General features: G+C 41.1%; 1 protein-coding gene across 2 annotated transcripts; it reads left to right on the top strand.

Moving 5' to 3' along the window:
- Positions 1 to 8,259: 8,259 nt before the first annotated feature.
- Positions 8,260 to 12,926, top strand: LOC111979489 (phosphatidylinositol 3-kinase regulatory subunit gamma). Of its 2 annotated transcripts, none has more exons than XM_024010073.2 (7): positions 8,260 to 8,310; positions 10,089 to 10,483; positions 10,677 to 10,945; positions 11,139 to 11,315; positions 11,679 to 11,753; positions 11,952 to 12,122; positions 12,332 to 12,926. In XM_024010073.2, the coding sequence occupies exons 2-7, from the start codon at positions 10,127 to 10,129 to the stop codon at positions 12,636 to 12,638; spliced, it is 1,356 nt and encodes a 451-aa protein (XP_023865841.1). In that variant the 5' UTR covers positions 8,260 to 8,310; positions 10,089 to 10,126; the 3' UTR covers positions 12,639 to 12,926. The 2 variants fall into 2 exon arrangements, with proteins under 2 accessions (XP_023865841.1, XP_023865840.1); XM_024010072.2 differs by lacking the exon at positions 8,260 to 8,310 and adding an exon at positions 8,542 to 8,658.
- Positions 12,927 to 19,275: the final 6,349 nt, after the last annotated feature.

Raw genomic sequence — 19,275 nt, 5'->3', positions numbered from 1 at the left:
ATGGCTTTAAAAGCTTCTGATAGGCTAATTGACATCATTTGAGTCAATTGGAGGTGTACCTGTGGTTGTATTTCAAGGCCCACCTTCAAACTCAGTGCCTCTTTGCTTGACATCATGGGAAAATCAAAAGAAATCAGCCAAGACCTCAGAAAAACATTGTAGACCTCCACAAGTCTGGTTCATCCTTGGGAGCAATTTCCAAATGACTGAAGGTACCACCTTAAATTGTACAAACAAAAGTATGCAAGTATAAACACCATGGGACCGCACAGCCATCATACCGCTCTGGAAGGAGATGCGTTCTGTCTCCTAGAGATGAACGTACTTTGGTGCGAAAAGTGCAAATCAATCACAGAACAACAGCAAAGGACCTTGTGAAGATGCTGGAGGAAAAAGGTACAAAAGTATCTATATCCACAGTAAAACGAGTCCTATATCGACATAACCTGAAAGACCGCTCAGCAAGCAAGAAGCCACTGCTCCAAAACCACCATAAAAAGACAGACTACAGTTTGTAACTGCACATGGGGACAAATATCGTACTTTTTGGAGAAATGTCCTCTGGCCTGATAAAACAAAAATAGAACTGTTTGGCCATAATGACCATTGTTATGTTTGGAGGAAAAAGGGGGAGGCTTGCAAGCCGAAGAACACCATCCCAACTGTGAAGCACGGGAGTGGCAGCATCATGTTGTGGGGGTGCTTGCTGCAGGAGGAACTGGTGCACTTCACAAAATAGATGGCATCACGAGGAAGAAAAATTATGTGGATATATTGAAGCAACATCTCAAGACATCAGCCAGGAAGTAAAAGCTTGGTCGCAAATGGGTCTTTCAAATGGACAATGACCCCAAGCATACTTCCAAAGTTGTTGCAAAATGGCTTAAGGACAACAAAGTCACAAGCTTCACTCAACTTATTGTGGGAAGCTTGTGGAAGGCTACCTGAAACATTTGACCCAAGTTAAATAATTTAAAGGCAATGCTACCAAATACTAATTGAGTGTATGTAATCTTCTGACCCACTGGGAATGTGATGAAAGAAATAAAAGCTCAGATAAATCATTCTCTCTACTATTATTCTGACATTTCACATTCTTAAAATAAAGTGGTGATCCTAACTGACTTAAGGCAGGGAATTTTTACTAGGATTACATGTCAGGAATTGTGAAAAACTGAGTTTAAATGTATTTGGCTAAGGTGGATGTAAACTTCCGACTCCAACTGTAGCTAATACAACTCAGAGGGTTTTCTTTAATGGAAGCCTCTCTAATGTCAAACATGTCGGATGTGGTGTACCGGAGGGCAGCTCTCTAGGCCTTCTACTCTTTTCTATTTTTACCAATGACCTGCAACTGTGATTAAACAAAGCCTGTGTGTCCATATACAGTGGGGCAAAAAAGTATTTAGTCAGCCACCAATTGTGCAAGTTCTCCCACTTAAAAAGATGAGAGAGGCCTGTAATTTTCATCATAGGTACACTTCAACTATGACAGACAAAATGAGGGGAAAAAATCCAGAAAATCACATTGTAGGATTTTTAATGAATTTATTTGCAAATTATGGTGGAAAATAAGTATTTGGTCAATAACAAAAGTTTCTCAATACTTTGTTATATACCCTTTGTTGGCAATGACAGAGGTCAAACATTTTCTGTAAGTCTTCACAAGGTTTTCACACACTGTTGCTGGTATTTTGGCCCAGCCTGAAGACTGGCTAGCCCACTCCAGGACCTTGAAATGCTTCTTACGAAGCCACTCCTTTGTTGCCCGGGCGGTGTGTTTGGGATCATTGTCATGCTGAAAGACCCAGCCACGTATCATCTTCAATGCGCTTGCTGATGGTAGGCTTTGTTACTTTGGTCCCAGCTCTCTGCAGGTCATTCACTAGGTCCCCCCGTGTGGTTCTGGGATTTTTGCTCACCGTTCTTGTGATCATTTTGACCCCACGGGGTGAGATCTTGCGTGGAGCCCCAGATCGAGGGAGATTATCAGTGGTCTTGTATGTCTTHCATTTCCTAATAATTGCTCCCACAGTTGATTTCTTCAAACCAAGCTGCTTACCTATTGCAGATTCAGTCTTCCCAGCCTGGTGCAGGTCTACAATTTTGTTTCTGGTGTCCTTTRACAGCTCTTTGGTCTTGGCCATAGTGGAGTTTGGAGTGTGACTGTTTGAGGTTGTGGACAGGTGTCTTTTATACTGATAACAAGTTCAAACAGGTGCCATTAATACAKGTAACGAGTGGAGGACAGAGGAGCCTCTTAAAGAAGAACTTACAGGTCTGTGAGAGCCAGAAATCTTGCTTGTTTGTAGGTGACCAAATACTTATTTTCCACCATAATTTGCAAATAAATTCATTAAAAATCCTATTTTTTTTCTCATTTTGTCTGTCATAGTTGAAGTGTACCTATGAGGAAATTTACAGGCCTCTCTCATCTTTTTAAGTGGGAGAACTTGCACAATTGGTGGCTGACTAAATACTTTTTGCCCCACTGTACGTGTCAGTAACCACAGCTAATGAAGTCACTGAAACCCTTAACAAGGAGTTGCATTCAGTTTTAGAATGGGTGGCCAGTTAATAAACATCACTGAAACTACTAATCATTCCCTAAGCTCTAGACCTCAGCTGAATCTGGCAATGAATGGTGTGGCTGTTGAACAAGTTGAAGAGACTAAATTACGTGGTGTTACCTTAGATTGTAAACTGTCATGGTAACAACAATGGTTGTAAAGATGGGGAGAGGTCTGTCCATAGTAAAGAGATGCTCTGCATTTTCTCCAGGTTCCAGTTCTCCAGGTTCCAGTTTTATCTTATCTTGATTATTGTCCAGTCATGTGGTCAAGTGCTGTGAAGAAATACCTAGTTAAGCTGCAGCTGGCCCAGAACAGAGCAGCACGTCTTGCTCTTCATTGTAATAACAGGGCTAATATAAATAGTATGCATGCCAGTCTCTCTTGGTTAAAAGTTGAAGAGAGACTGACTGCATCACTTCTTTTTTTATAAGAAATATGAATGTGTTGAAAAGTCCACATTGTTTGCATAGTCAACTTACACAGAGCTCTGACACACACACCGACCCCACCAGACATGCCACCAGGGGTATTTTCACAGTCCCCAAATCCAGAACAAATTCAAGAAAGCGTACAGCAAGGTTCCTCAACTGGCGGCTCACAGTGCGAATTTGGCCCACGGGAGATTTTATTTAGCCACCCAAGTTTTCTGTTAGAAAATTGTTGGACATAAATGACTGTAAAAACACCAGAAAATCAGAACCAAGTATACCTAAGTATGGTTCTCAATCAGAGACAACGATAGACAGCTGTCCCTGATTGAGAACCACACCCGGCCAAACACATAGAAATACAAAATCATAGAACATAGAACATAGACTGCCCACCCAAATCACACCCTGCCCAAACCAAAATAAAGACATAAAACGCTCTCTACGGTCAGGGCGTGACAGCTGGATCCAAGTGTGGAGGTGAAGACCTTGAGGGAGGCTGCAGAAACAAACTTTCAAATGAAAGGAACCTTATTGGCAGGGAAAAAAACACATTTGTAATGAATTCTTTACAGTCATATATTTTTCATCTTATTTTTAGTAACATGTAGAAAATACACTTTATGACACTGTCATGAAGCGTTATGGCCATCCTGTGTCACTTTACTTGTACTAAGAAAATACTCTGTATGACACCAGCTCTACTGATGGTTTTGTCACAGAAACTATTGCCTTATATAGCAAATGTGGGTCGTGGCACATGCACTCTAGCTAACAGCTCACAGACACAGTGTGGGCAGGCTACCTACATTATGAAATTATTATGGACAAGAGCAATATTATTTTTATTTGTCAAACGGCAGCCAAACATCGATCATCATGTCACCAGAATAAGACCCTCAATATTTATTTTAAAGGAGCATCAAGCTCATCACCTGGCATATTCACCACCCTGTGAAGTTCATAACTTATTTAATCTGTAGCCTAATAAACTCAGTTTTCTCATATTTAGCTGCTATGTAGCAGCTATTTATAAACACTTTAGAAAGAAATGACACATCAATTAGCCTAACAATGAGGGAAAAAGTAATCGACTTAGGATACATTTAGCCAACTATTTATTGTTGAACTCAGAAGGTTTTGTCTGGTTAATAGCATGCACAAATGGGCTGCAATTAAGGTAAATTCAATTAAATCCAACTTGAGAGACTCCCCTGGACTTCTGAAATCCTTATTGCTGTTTCTCTGTGTCACTTTTTTTCTTTCTTTCTCTTAGAGAAAAGGTCTCTCTGTGTCTGTGTTTGGCTCTCTCTTTTTTTAAATGTACTGTATATGCCGATAGTAGCTACAGTATGCGACTGCGTCACCTTGCATTTTTGTGCACAAATGTTTTCAACACGGCCTGTAGGTCCAGGATGCATGCCTGACTGTTTTCTATACTGAGTCAGTAGCAGTGCGAAGGAAAAATCACCTGGGAAGCCAAGCCATGAAAAAAATACCCATATTACAACCTACTGTATGTGTTGTGATAATTGCTTTGTTTGGTCTATGACCGATTAGTTCATATACCTTGACACTGTGATATATTTATTAATTTATTTTTAATTTCACCTTTATTTAACCAGGTAGGCTAGTTGAGAACAAGTTCTCATTTACAACTGCGACCTGGCCAAGATAAAGCAAAGCAGTGTGACACAAACAACAACACAGAGTTACACATGGAATAAACAAACATACAGTCAATAATACAATAGAAAAAGTATATATAATAATTACAATATAGCAATTACACACTGGAGTGATAGATGTGCAAAAGATGAATGTGCAAGTAGAGATACTGGGGTGCAAAGGAGAAAAAAAAAGAAAAAAAACAGTATGGGGATGAGGTAGTTGGATGGGCTAATTACAGATGGGCTATGTACAGGTGCAGTGATCTGTGTGCTGCTCTGACAGCTGGTGCTTAAAGTTAGTGAGGGAGATATGAGTCTCTAGCTTCAGTGATATTTGCAGTTCATTCCAGTCATTGGCAGCAGAGAACTGGAAGGAAAGGCGGAGATATTGGCTTTGGGGGTGACCAGTGAAATATACCTGCAAGAGCGCATGCTACGGGTGGGTGCTGCTATGGTGACCAGTGAGCTGAGATAAGGTGGGGCTTTACCTAGCAAAGATTTATAGATGACCTGGAGCCAGTGGGTTTGGCAACGAATATGAAGCGAGGGCCAGCCAACGAGAGCATACAGGTCGCAGTGGTGGGTAGCATATGAGGCTTTGGTGACAAAACGGGTGGCATTGTGATAGACTGCATCCAATTTGCTGAGTAGAGTGTTAGAGGCTATTTTGTAAATGATATTGCCGAAGTCAAGGATTGGTAGGATAGTCAGTTTTACGAGGATATGTTTGGCAGCATGAGTGAAGGATGCTTTGTTGGAAGCCGATTCTAGATTTCATTTTGGATTGGAGATGCTTAATGTGAGTCTGGAAGGAGAGTTTACAGTCTAACCAGACACCTAGGTATTTGTAGTTGTCCACATATTCTAAGTCAGAACCGTCCAGAGTAGTGATGCTGGACGGGCGGGCAGCGATCGGTTGATGAGCATGCATTTAGTTTTATTTGCATTTAAGAGCAGTTGGGAGGCCACGGAGGAGAGTTGTATGGCATTGAAGCTCGTCTGGAGGTTAGTTAACACAGTGTCCAAAGAAGGGCCAGAGGTATACAGAATGGTGTTGTCTGCGTAGAGGTGGATCAGAGAATCACCAGCAGCAAGAGCGACATCATTGATGTATACAGAGAAGAGAGTCGGCCCGAGAATTGAACCCTGTGGCACCCCCATAGAGACTGCCAGAGGTCCGTACAACAGGCCCTCCGATTTGATACACTGAACTCTGTCTGTAAAGTAGTTGGTGAACCAGGCGAGGCAGTCATTTGAGAAATCAAATGACTGCACCAAGGCCACCAAGGCCACCAAGGCTGCCTTTCTAGGACACACGTTCCGCTAGCGTAACCCCTGACAACATTCCGCTGAAAAAGGCAGCTTTGGAAATTCTAAAATATTTTTTAGAAATATGTAACTTTCACACATTAACAAGTCCAATACAGCAAATGACAGATAAACATCTTGTAAATATACCCATCGTGTCCGATTTAAAAAATGTTTTACAGCGATAACACAACATATGATTATGTTAGATCACCGCCAAGTCCAAAAAACACACAGCCATTTTCCCAACCAAAGATAGGAGTAACAAAAAGCAGAAATAGAGATTAAATGAATCAATAACCTTTGATGATCTTCATCAGATGACACTCATAGGACATCATGTTACACAATACATGTATGTTTTGTTCGATAATGTGCATATTTATATAAAAAAAATCTCAGTTTACATTGGCGCCATATTCAGGAATGCCTCCAAAATATCCAGAGAAATTGCAAAGAGCCACATCAAATAACAGAAATACTCATCATAAACTTTGATGAAAGATACATGTTTTACATAGAATTAAAGATACACTTGTTCTTAATGCAACCGCTGTTACAGATTTCTAAAAAACTTTACGGAAAAAGCACACCATGCAATAATCTGAGACGGCGCTCAGATATAAACAACATTTCTCCGCCATGTTGGAGTCAACAGAAATACGAAATTACATCATAAATATTCCCTTACCTTTGATGATCTTCATCAGAATGCACTCCCAGGAATCCTAGTTCCACAATAAATTGTTGTTTTGTTTGATAATGTCCATTATTTATGTCCAAGTAGCTACTTTTGTTGGCACGTTTAGTACACATATCCAAATGCTCGCGCAGATCCAGGCGAACGTCGGACGAAAACTTCAAAAAGTTATATTACAGGTCGAATAAACTTGTCAAACTAAGTAGAGAGTCAATCTTTAGGATGTTGTTATCATAAATATTCAATAACGTTCCTACCGGAGAATTCCTTTGTGTCTATAGAAGTAATGGAACGCAAGTCGATATACTGTGGAATGTGCATGACCAGGACCTGGCACTCTGCCAGACCACTGACTCAAACAGCTCCTATCCGGCCCCACATCACAGTAGAAGCTTCATTCAACGTTCTACAGACTGTTGACAAACAGATCCATATCCCACTGGGATTTCAATAGGCGATGAGTTGAAAATCGACCAGCCTCAGAATTCTCACTTCCTGTTTGGATTTTTTCTCAGGTTTTTGCCTGCCATATGAGTTCTGTTATACTCACAGACATCATTCAAACAGTTTTAGAAACTCCAGAGTGTGTTATATCCAATAGTAATAATAATATGCATATATTAGCATCTGGGACAGAGTAGGAGGCAGTTCACTCTGGGCACGCTATTCATCCAAAGTGAAAATGCTGCCCCCTATCCCTAAAAAGTTAGCGGAGACTGCATTCACGGTAAACGCTCCATATTTCTTCTCAATCGCAAACTACCTTTACATTTATATCGCGGAATTTGTAACGCTTCATCGTTACAGATTAAATAGAGCCCTAAAACTACTAAAGAACTACCCGAGAAGCATTAGGCTCTCGGTCTGATATGCGCGTTTGAACACCTGAGTAAACTCTACTCATTGCGCTGGCGCAGTCATAGCCTTGACCACGGCATTTGTTCACGGATATCCCATCACTTTCAATCAGTTCAATTATTTATTTTTCAAGGCCTAAAGCACTTTGAGCTGTCACATTCTTGAAGCCCAAGAAACAAATACTTAGCTTTCTAATGCAAATGGAAATTAAAAAGGTTTATGAATGACTTTTTGCAGAGTTACGTCAACATCATTTATATATTAATAAATAAAAAATTGTCATCGATGACAGGCGAGTACGAGTGTAAAGGGCTACTAGGCATTATGGTGCTTATCTTTATTATTGTTTATTTTTTAAACATGTATCTGTGTGTCTTCGCTAGTTATATTCATATCTCATGTGTCGTCGAATTAATCGCAGTTACAGTTACCTTGCATTGAGAGCCTTGAATGAAACGATCAGGCAAGGAACGTACCACTTTCATTTAGGGGTGTACGTGAACGGTTATTAAACAAATCCCTCACCAATAATAGTATGTCTATAAAAGCTGCATTCAGATATAGGCTACAATTAATACAATACAAGACAACACGATACTATTTCATATTTACATCAGAAATGTATTTTCAGTCTGTCTACATTAAGCAATCCGTCTTGTGACGACAGCTCTCCCTCTAAAAGTGGTGGTTTCTCCCAAGATGATGTTGCAGATCCCTTTAAAATCTCTTGACCGCTGCCTCTGCGACGAAGTTTGGAGCGGAGCCGATCAGCGGTAATGAGAGACGTTGCTGGAAATGACTATCTTCATTTTTTGCAGAACTGCTTTTGTGATTAAATGTATTGAACGAATTACGAGTTTGGCGTTGATGATATTCTCTCAAACTGGACTAATTAATAATTCTGCTACCGAACTGTCTAATCTGAAGTAGGACGCATAGGCTCCTAAAACGAATCGCCATTGTGATCCTTTCACTCTGGTGCAAGAAAAAGTTATATTTTTCACCCATCGTGAGAAAGGGAAAGGTATCCCACAAAACGAATAGGAATTTAAACGTTTGGAACGGGATGTTTTATCCCTCTTAAATCCTATTCTACGTCGAAATGGATCAGGCGCCTCCAGGTATTTGTTGGATCTGTATTCTATTAAAATGCCTATCACATTTTATTAACATCTTATGATAGAAAGTTGACATAAGACCAGTTGTGTACACACAGGTGTTGCCCCCCCCCCCCCCCCCATGTGTTTTGCCCAGGCATGCATAGCGCAATTCGCTGCTTGGCAATTACGTAATACTTTTGTCGTTGACGCGGTGGATTCGCTCATTCTCAGTCTTGCTTTGTCTTACAAAGATATATATCAAAATTAAACATGGTATTTTGGGCCATAGGTTGATGAAATTCTCTCTAACCTATTATTATGTTATAATAACGCGATTTACCAGCGCGTAAACAATGTTGAGTGGAGAAGAAATGCCGCATGAAATGACTGCTTTGTTCCCCTTTTTCTCTAGTCTACTGTAGCCGACCGTAGTTAATTCGTGCGCAACCACTGAAAGCCTACCAGACCAGACTAGGCAACTTGTCGCATGACTTACTTTGAAACTGCCAATGGATGGCTGTATGCTATCTGATGTGATATTGCATTTATTATTATCACATATTGTCATTTTTTTTATTCAGCTGTCTCCATGGGATTACAGTGAATGACATAGCCATAGCCTGTTTAGAACTGCATTGGACAATTTCCAATGCTTCTTAAATTAAAAGAAAGATAATGTGATATTTATATCTGGGCTTTTATGAAGTATATTCTTCATATACTGTATTTTTGTATTACTTTACTTCATGACACCCTCTGGAGTGAGGGCTTAGGGTACAGTCACAAGTCATACAGTTTAGGAATTCATGGTTTCAGCTTTTGCTGCTACAGGTTCCTAAAATGCACTTTTGGCCTGTAGTGAAACATATCGCCAATATCGTCCTTCACCCCAATATGGAGAAGTTAAGAGGGTTTTGAAAAGTCCTGCGGAAAAGAAAAATATAATAGTTTTATAGAGGATCATAACTGTAGTATCCTTCCAGTGGATGGATGGTTTTGGGGCAGTTGCAGAATTTGGACACAAGACAACCAGGGGATGTAAAAGTGACCCTATCTAAAGTTATGCCTACATTTGCACTTTACTGACAAAGTAAAAATGTGCTGAATTTGCAGCATTTACATTTGGTTGCTTTAGCTTCTTTGTTGGTTTTTCAGACTTGTTGACAAACGTGTGAAATCTATTTCCCCAAGAAAAAATACTAAAAGGCAACATTGTGAGTGAACCTATGTTTGACATGCCTAGGCTTGTCTGGAGATTTGACAAGCTTGCAAAGAGTGTGTGTGTGGGGGGGGGGGGGGGTTGTTGTGTGGGGGATTATTCATTTAAACAGCTGTGGGTCTGCCGGTGGTGATAGTGAGGTGACAGTTTATGTTTGCAGTTATATCACTTCCTCTCAAACTGATCATTATCTCAGGAAACTGTCATCCTGATCGCTCTCTTTCTCTCTCAGCTCTCCCTCCTAGGTCAACAAAGACCATTACCTCCACCATGAGCCACAACTGCCTCAGGGAAGCCCCAGTCTTTCCCCTGCAAGATGCCGAGTGGTACTGGGGAGACATTTCCAGGGAGGAAGTCAACGAGAAGCTCTGCAACACACCTGACGGTTCCTTCCTAGTTCGTGACGCTTCCACTAAGACACAAGGAGACTTCACTCTGACGCTGAGGAAAGACGGCCACAGCAAGTTGATAAAGATCTACCACCGTGAGGGGAAGTACGGATTCTCAGAGCCCCTGACCTTCTGCTCTGTAGTGGAGCTCATCTGGCACTACCAGCATCATCCTCTGGTGGAATACAACGCTGTGCTTGACGTCATGCTCACACACCCCGTATCCCGCTTCCAACAGGTAGGCAGGAGACACCCACCCACACCTCTCATCTACCCTCAGTCTCAATAATGTTTGTTTCCATTTTGAGATGGAAATTTGTGAGGGAGTGAAATTTGCCTTTGGTTTCCTAAGTAAATGGAAGATAATCGTCATACACAGACAAGTAATTAGTTGTCTGCTGTATTACATTTGTCTGCCTGTCTGTACCCAGGATGAGCTAGTGGAAGAGGACAGTGTTGACGTGGCTGGGAGGAAGCTCCAGGAGTACCACAGTCAGTATCAGGAGAAGAGTCAAGAATTTGACCGTCTATACGAGGCCTACAGTAAAACCTCACAGGAGATCCAGATGAAGAGAACAGCGATAGATGCCTTCAACGAGACCATGCTGATCTTCGAGGAGCAGTGTCGTGAGCAGGAGCGTTACGGGGAGGAGTGTGAGAGGAGCAGTCGATCTGAGGGAACAGAGAAGGACCTGGAGAGGTGAGTCTGGCAAACTAAGGCAACAACATCGCTACGTCTCTCCACATGGAGTCTCCACACATGCTTATAGTGTGGATAGATGTCTCTTTGTTGTTTCATCCTTCCAACATGCATGCAGCTATGTTTCAGCTCAGTGGCGTGACTCATGACCCATCTTTTGACCTCTTATGACCATTGACATTTGCCCTTCCAGCTTCCTAATGAACTATGAGAAGCTGAAGTCTCGGCTGGGGGAGATCTACAACAGTAAGGTCCACCTGGAGCAGGACTTGAGGTCCCAGGTCCAGGACTATAGAGAGACAGACAGGAGGATCAACAGCCTCAGGCCTGACCTCATAGAGCTACGCAACATCAGGGACCAGTACTTCAAGTAAGTTACAATACTTCTATTCTATTCTGTTTTATTCAATTTTATTCCAATCACTGTTAATGAAAAGTAGCTTTTTTCAATCCCTTCCCACTGGGCAAAAAGTATTTGAATCAACGTTGTTTCCACGTCATTTCAACAACAAAAAATATATGTGATGACGTTGAATCAACATAAGGGAATTTTGTCTTTTTTTCACCAAACCTTTAACCTAAATCCAATGACATGGTGAAATGTTTTGTTGATTTCATGTTGAATTCACGTAGTTGACAATTTAACTAAAAGGTCATCAAAACTAGACATTGAAATGATGTCTGCCCAGTGGGTTGGCACAGACATTAATTTTTGGTCCCTTTGGTTTTTCAGTTGGCTGAATCACAAAGGTGTGCGACAGAAACGCATTAATGATTGGCTGGGGATCCAAGACGATAGCAGTGACGAGTAAGTATTTCATAGTATAGACCTGTAAATTCTTAGAATACTTCGTAATTGTACTTAGTTTTTGCTTAGAAATGCTTGTGGTGCATATACCTGTTTAGAAATGATTAAATACACCTTTTTTTAATAGTATGCTCACTATTTATGAATGATTGTTATCAATGAAAGGTTTTAACAATGTCCTCCCTGGTGTGTGTGCAGCACCTATGTGTTGAAGGGGGAACGGGAGAGGCTGGCGCACCATGATGAGGGGACCTGGTTCGTGGGAGAGCTGAGCAGGACGCAGGCTGAGGAGATGCTGATGGACAAACCCACCGGAACCTTCCTGATCCGAGAGAGCAGCAAGCAGGGCTGCTACGCCTGCTCCGTAGTGTGAGTGTTCTCTTCCTGCGAGAAATGAACATCATGTAAATAGTCATGAAGGAAAGGAGATTAAGAAAAATATGTGAATACTGCTATACCGTATGAGATGGCTCTATTTTATAGGCTCTTGTAAAGCAGTTACTTCACTTTGATGCATGTTTCAAAGCTTAGGGGCTGCTACACTGGTACTAACATATCTTTCTTTTGTAACCTTTCAGTGTGAATGAAGAAGTAAAGCATTGCATGATCTACAGCACGCCACGTGGTTACGGCTTCGCTGAGCCCTACGACCTCCACTGTTCTCTGAAGGAGCTCGTTCTGCACTACCGCCTCAACTCCCTGGCACAGCACAACCAGGCCTTGGACGTCCGGCTGGTGCACCCCGTCCACGTCACCCCTGTCTCGTCAGCTTCGCCCCGCACAGCCACAGAGGATTGCCTGCTACTAAAGACAGAGGAACACCATCTTCTACAGACTTCTACTAAACTACCCGCTGGACTCCCTGCAGCCGCGCCAGAGATGTAGACTAGACGGATGTGGGACCTGTTTGCGTTCTGTAGCTATCCTAGTAGGACAACTTGAGGGCGGATATGCTTGCGTACTGAAGCAACTTGAGGGCAGATGTGTTTGCTTAGTGAAGCAACTTGAGGGGGCGGACGTGTTTGCGTACTGAAGCTATTCTACGGATTTGCACTAGGATGATTCCAACAGATTTGTGAATGTGATTTCACTTGATTGGAACTTTGACCGGAACTTGAATGTCAGCTGGGACTTTGTTTTTTATAAGATTCTGTTTGCTATTGTTATTGGTTTGTTTGTTTTTTTGTACCCATTTTCTCACCTTTTCTTTTATGGGATACTATTTGTTTTCATTAGTGGGGCCTGGTCATCCAGTGGATGACTGACTACATGTACTATATCATAATATGTTTATATTTGTCAGGTGCTCTTTTTTTAATTTGGACTTCCAGGGCCCCCTTTTGACAACACAAAGAACTGGTGCTAATGTAAAATGAGACCGTAATACACCCAATACCTTGGAATTTCGATTCATTTTCAAATACGTGTTAATTTCTGTGATGTCCATGCACGGCAGATCATTAAAGTGGGTTTAGAATATAATGGTGCAGAAAAACAAGATGGCTGACTCGGTGGCATAGCTAGCTGTGGTACGTACCAAACTCGTTCTGAGTATTTGAGTACGTAGTCATGCAACTATAGGAACTGATGTAGCGCAATTTGACAGTAGCGTTGATTTTTTCTGTTGTCAAATTATAACCCAGTTACCAGTTGATATCTACCGTACTGAATGTAGCATAAACAATTTTCAATATATTCTTAGAACAACATTCTACATATTGTACCCAATAACCAAAGCACTTGTTATTAGTGAGAAAATATGTGTCCCAACCAGAAAATTCAGTTTATGGTGATGGGGGGGAAAACACACCACACATGTGCTTGATCAAAACATAAATGGACTGTACGTTATATTCTGTTACTCAAAGTATAAGCTTTTTGTATTTTTAGATATATATTTTTTCTGAAATATGCCACAGAAGATGAAAGCTTGAGGAAAGTGCAATCCAACAGTATTTGTAATGTTAGAATTGAATGATTATGATTATCGGGGGTCATCAGCATTTGCCATAGAAATGCACTAACTCTTGATTGGTAGCGTTATTCATCTGATGATGTGACCTTTTAAGAACGTTTTTGTGTGAACTGCCAGAGGTGCGGAAGTGTTAATTCTGTCTCTATTACTTGAACTGTGGCATTGCTCAATACAGGCATTGAATGTTTCCTCATGACATATAGGCCTACATAGCTTAAGAGGAGAGGAATCCATGTTGTTCTTGGCACATTTGTCAAGTTTGAGGACAATAGACACTCTGAATTGAGATACTGTAAAACTTGTTTTTGTGGTTGGTTCGATGGAAGGTGTTTTAGTCTCTCTTAAAAACTTGACGGGAGGATTGAGGAAACTCCTGGGGTGACGTTAAGCAATATGAGATTATTAAAACCTTTTCTTGCTGAAAGACAATAAACTGATGAGGGTTTTTTTGAACTTGTGTTGTCCTTGTTCCACTTCTTCCAAGTGTTTATTTATGCAACCAACCAATGACAATACATTTTCTATTTATGAAGGATTTATGAAGACTTCACTATGCCTTTAAATGGTGCTGCCAATCCTTCTATGCATGCAACACCTGAAACCAGTGAAATCTCTCACCTGAGCAGCTGCTTAGGGACAGATCATCCACCCCAGCCTCAGGACATCCTTTCACCCCTCTATAAAATCCTGGTGTGATGCGAGTGAGAGGGGACATCCAATCTCTATTCCCGGGACCTCAGGTCCGTTAGTGTAGGTCCCAATAATTGATATGCAGTATATACTAGATGACTGAACAAGGGCCGCTGTTTTGAAGCCACCACGCCTCCATCTTGGAACTCCCCCACCTTTGTAAAAAAATATTTTGGAATTTATTAATGTCTACATTTGTTTTTGCTGTTAATTCTACGACAGACACCTTAATACATATTTAGGAACACCTTCCAAATATTGAGTTGCACCCCTATTTCCTTCAGAACAGCCTTAATTCAACAGGGCATGAACACTAGGTGTCGATAGCATCCCACAGGGATACTGGCCCATGTTGACTCCAATGCTTCCCATAGTTGTATCAAGTTGCCTGGATGTCCTTTGTGTGGTGGACCATTCTTGATTCACATAGGAAACTGTTGAGCGTGAAAAACCCAGCCGCGTTGCAGTTCTTGACACACTCAAACTGATGCGCCTTGTACCTACTACCACACCCCATTCAAAGAAACTTAAATCTTTTGTCTTGCCCATTCACCCTTTGAATGGCACACATACACAATTCATGTCTCAATTGTCTCAAGGCTTAAAAATCGTTATTTAACCTGTCTCCTCCCCTTCATCTACACTGATTGAAGTGGATTTAACAAGTGACATCAATAAGGGATCAAAGCTTTCCCCTGGATTAATCTGGTCAGTCTATGTGTCCACATCACCAACAAAATATCATGGTCCAAACACACCAAGACAGTCGTGAAGAGGTCACAACAACACAATTTTCCCCCTCAGGAGACTGAAAAGATTTGGCATGTACTTTCTCTTTGCTTATTTGACCTGTTCTTGCCATAATATGGACTTGGTCTTTTACCAAATAGGGTCATCTTCTGTACACCACCCCTACCTTGTCACAACACAACTGATTGACTCAAACTCATTAAGAAGGAAAGAAATTCCACAAATTAACGTTTAACAAGGCACACCTTTTAATTGAAATGCATTCCAGGAGACTACCTCATGAAGCTGGTTGAGAATTCCAAGAGTGTGCAAAGCTGTCATCAAGGCAAACGGTGGCTACTTTGAAGAATCTCAAATTTGTTTAACACTTTTTTGGTTACTACAATGTAGAACATAGTAAAAATAAAGAAAAACCTTTGAATGAGTAGTTGTGTCCAAACTTTTGACTAGTACTGATATATATATATGTTATTATTCTTTTTATTTATTTTTTACATACAATTAAGTATAATGATTATGGCTCTAGATTGCAGGGAAAAGTGATCTCAGGTGTTTGAAAAATGCTAAATTCTCAGACTTATGGAAGCGGAACAGCTCCCCTCCGGACCACCGCCCCCCCATCCTCACATAATTCGTGCCCCCTCTAACATAATGGGAGCACGATGCCCCTGAGAACAGACACAGATATTCTGGGGGGGGATCCTCTTAGGTCCAGACCAAGGATTATACCCTGAAAACTGTGTCAGTCAGCAGCATAGAGAGGACAGGACAGCCTTCTTGGCTGGATGGATGTACCAGATGCACTGGCGTCTGTGAGCTGCTGACTCACTACCAGGGTGTGTGTGTTAGTGTCTGTTCCTGATTAGAAAATGGACAGTAGGCAATTCACAGAGACAGATTGCACAGGTTTGCACTGCAACACTGAAAGTGACAGAATGGCAGCTCTGATTACACCTCCAACTTAACCTTTGTCCTGTTAGCTGGTTTGAACTCTCTGACTGACTTGACCTGAAACTGTCTCCACCACAACCCTCATCACTTTCTCTCATGGTAATATTTGCAGATGTAAATTCTTCCATTGATATTCATACTGTTTATATACTGAACAAAAATATAAATGCAACATGCAGCAATTTCAATGATTTTACTGAGTTACAGTTCATATAAGAAAATCATTCAATTGAAATAAATCAATTAGGCCATAATCTATGGATTTCACATGACTGTGCAGGGGCCCAACCACCGGGGAGCCAGTTCCAGCCAATCAGAATTAGTTTTTCCCCACAAAAGGGCTTTATTACAGAGAGAAATACTCCTCCGTTTCATCAGCTGTCCGGGTGACTGGTCTCAGACAATCCCGCAGGTGAAGAAGCAGGATGAGAAGGTCCTAGGCTGGCGTGGTTACACGTGGTCTGTGGCTGTGAGGCCGGTCAGATGTGCTGCCTAAGGCAGCTTATTGTAGAGAAATGAACATTACATTCTCTGGCAACAGCTCTGGTGGACATTCCTGCAGTCAGCATGCCAACATGCTCCCTCAAAACTTGAGACATCTGTGGCATTGTGTTGTGTGACAAAACTGCACATTTTAGAGTGGCCTTTTATTGTTCCAAGCATAAGGTGCACCTGTGTAATGATCATGCTGTTTAATCAGATTCTTGATATGCCACACCTGTCAGGTGGATGGATTATCTTGGCAAAGGAGAAATGCTCACTAATAAGGATGTAAACAAATGTGTGCACAAAATTTGATAGAAATAAGCTTTTTTTGCATGTGGAAATTTTCTGGGATATTTTATTTCACCACATAAAACATGGGACCAGTACTTTACATGTGGCCTTTATATTTTGTTCAGTATATATTTACATTTTTGTAATTTAGCAGACACTCTTATCCAGAGCAATTAGGTTTAAGTGCCTTGCTCAAGTGAACATTGCCTGATCTTTCACCAAGTCAACTCAGGGAGTTACTGGCCCAACGCTCTTAACCGCTAGGCTATCTACCACCACTTCGTCTATGCCATCCATTGCTGTCTTACTATCACCATCCGTCCTTTGAAAAAACTTCTGAGCAAGGAGGGCTGGAGAATGAATTACCTTTATAGTCACACCTAAAATACACCATCAAACCTGCTCTCAGGCGTTGGCAATTGAGCTATTCTCCTTCAGGTTTCCACAGCCAATGACGGCCCTCTTCCCTCTGTCTCCGTCTGCCTCTCCCATTCCACATCAGCCTGGTCCACCAATGAAATGGCGAGAGCTCACTAACTGGCAGCCAACCAGCAGCTAGTTGCTATGTTGGAGGCAGACTCTGTAGCCCAGTGACATTGACATGGTGATTATTTTTCTTTCACCAGCACAGGCTGCTGTGGAAAGCATGAAAGAAATTAGGTTAGGTATGCATACATTGTCATTTTGTAATACTGCAGAATCTTGAAGATCCCCAAACATTTAAAGAAAAATGTCCCGAACTGCTTCATAACATTCAGGCAATTTTAACACAATCACAAATAAGAATAGGCCTATCTTCTCTATACAATTCGTTTTCGTGTAATTTCAACACAGTAAAAATCTTATTTTATTACCTGTAATTTTATTATATCCATGCGTGCTTTGATTTTTACTTACATTCTTAATTTTAGCCAGGCCTACTGTTTATTTTATCACTTCTGTGCACACATTTATCCATTGCTGAACCGCCAGTGTTGACAATAATTGATCCTATTTATTTGGTATTTTATTAGCAATTTSACTGTCAATCCCATTCCTTCCTCAGGGCCATCACATAAACTAAATCTATAACGAATAATTAACCATTTATAAACTACTTAGAATCCCTTTATAAATGCAATGAAGTCTTGTATTTTCCCATGTTTATGTAACCTTACATGGTTGTTTTTGGCCTGGCTTTTTGGCAACAACTACCTCTGGCACCTCTGGTCAGGTAAAGTAATGAGGCCGAACATTCAGCCTGATGTCCAGCTGGTTCAGCGGAGTTAGCAGCAGCTGACTAACCGCCCTATGCTTGCTAACAAACAATCCAGGGGGATTATAATCTAGCAAATAAGATCTGTGGGAGCCAGTTTGGCAGCTAGGGTATCCATTCTTCACATACTGTCCTCCTCTAACTACACCACCTAACCCGGCTTCTTCACTCACCCTCAACATATCATTTTATTCATTCATGTATTTATTTATCCAGGATAGCCCTCTCTTAGTAGGCTAACAATTGCCACTGTTTCCCAAGCAGGGAGTCCTCATTTCGATCCCACTTACTCTTACCTATTTAGTTTTTTGTACACATGCACCTTGTCTGACCTCTGATTTAACCTGCGGAAGCCCAAGTAGCTCCGGCCCCCTCATAATCCTCAAAATCCAACTACATTCAGCCGCATATTGACTTTTTCTTGAGCAGATGGTCGGGGGGCGGGAACATAATTCGAAATAATTTTCACACTACAAATTGACCGCAAGAAGCCCAAACAGAAATAGTTTATTTGACAAAAACTATGTCATTTCAAACCTTTTACATTGGGATTTGACTCCCACTGGGCACACCATGTCATTTCAACGTGGAGAATTGGGTCATATTTGGTAGATACGTTGATCAATGCGATTCCAACCTATTTTCACTTAACTCAAAAAGACAGCCAAAAGTTTGTTGAATTCCCAATGTGTTGTCAATCACTATGCTTTCAAACATCTAAAAGCACAACCAAATTCCAATGGAAAATCAATGTCACATTTTTGGTTTGGTTGTCAACTAAATGTGTTATCTCTGCACTTTCAACCATTTAAAAGCACACCAAAGTTCAAATGGGGATGTTAGATATTTGGTTTATCACTGTGCTTGATCAAATAGCACAGCCAACTGACCTGGATTGCATTTAGTTGAGATTACATTAAAGTACATGGTGCAAGTGATCAATGTCATTTGAGATTCTGTGCAGATTATTATAGAAATTGTGAAGATTTCACTGACCTGCGACCCTGAACATGCACGCTTTCTATGATTACATAAGAAGATATTTATTGTTACAGTAACCTCAAAATGTGGCAACGACTGGCCCTTAGATGTACACGGGAAGGCTAATATCAATAACATGCATG

This window comes from Salvelinus sp. IW2-2015, linkage group LG19 (assembly GCF_002910315.2).
Source record: "Salvelinus sp. IW2-2015 linkage group LG19, ASM291031v2, whole genome shotgun sequence".
In the NCBI taxonomy this organism is placed as follows: domain Eukaryota; kingdom Metazoa; phylum Chordata; class Actinopteri; order Salmoniformes; family Salmonidae; genus Salvelinus; species Salvelinus sp. IW2-2015.
The sequence above is the reverse complement of the archived record's forward strand: the minus strand, read 5'-3'. Positions and strand labels throughout refer to the sequence as shown.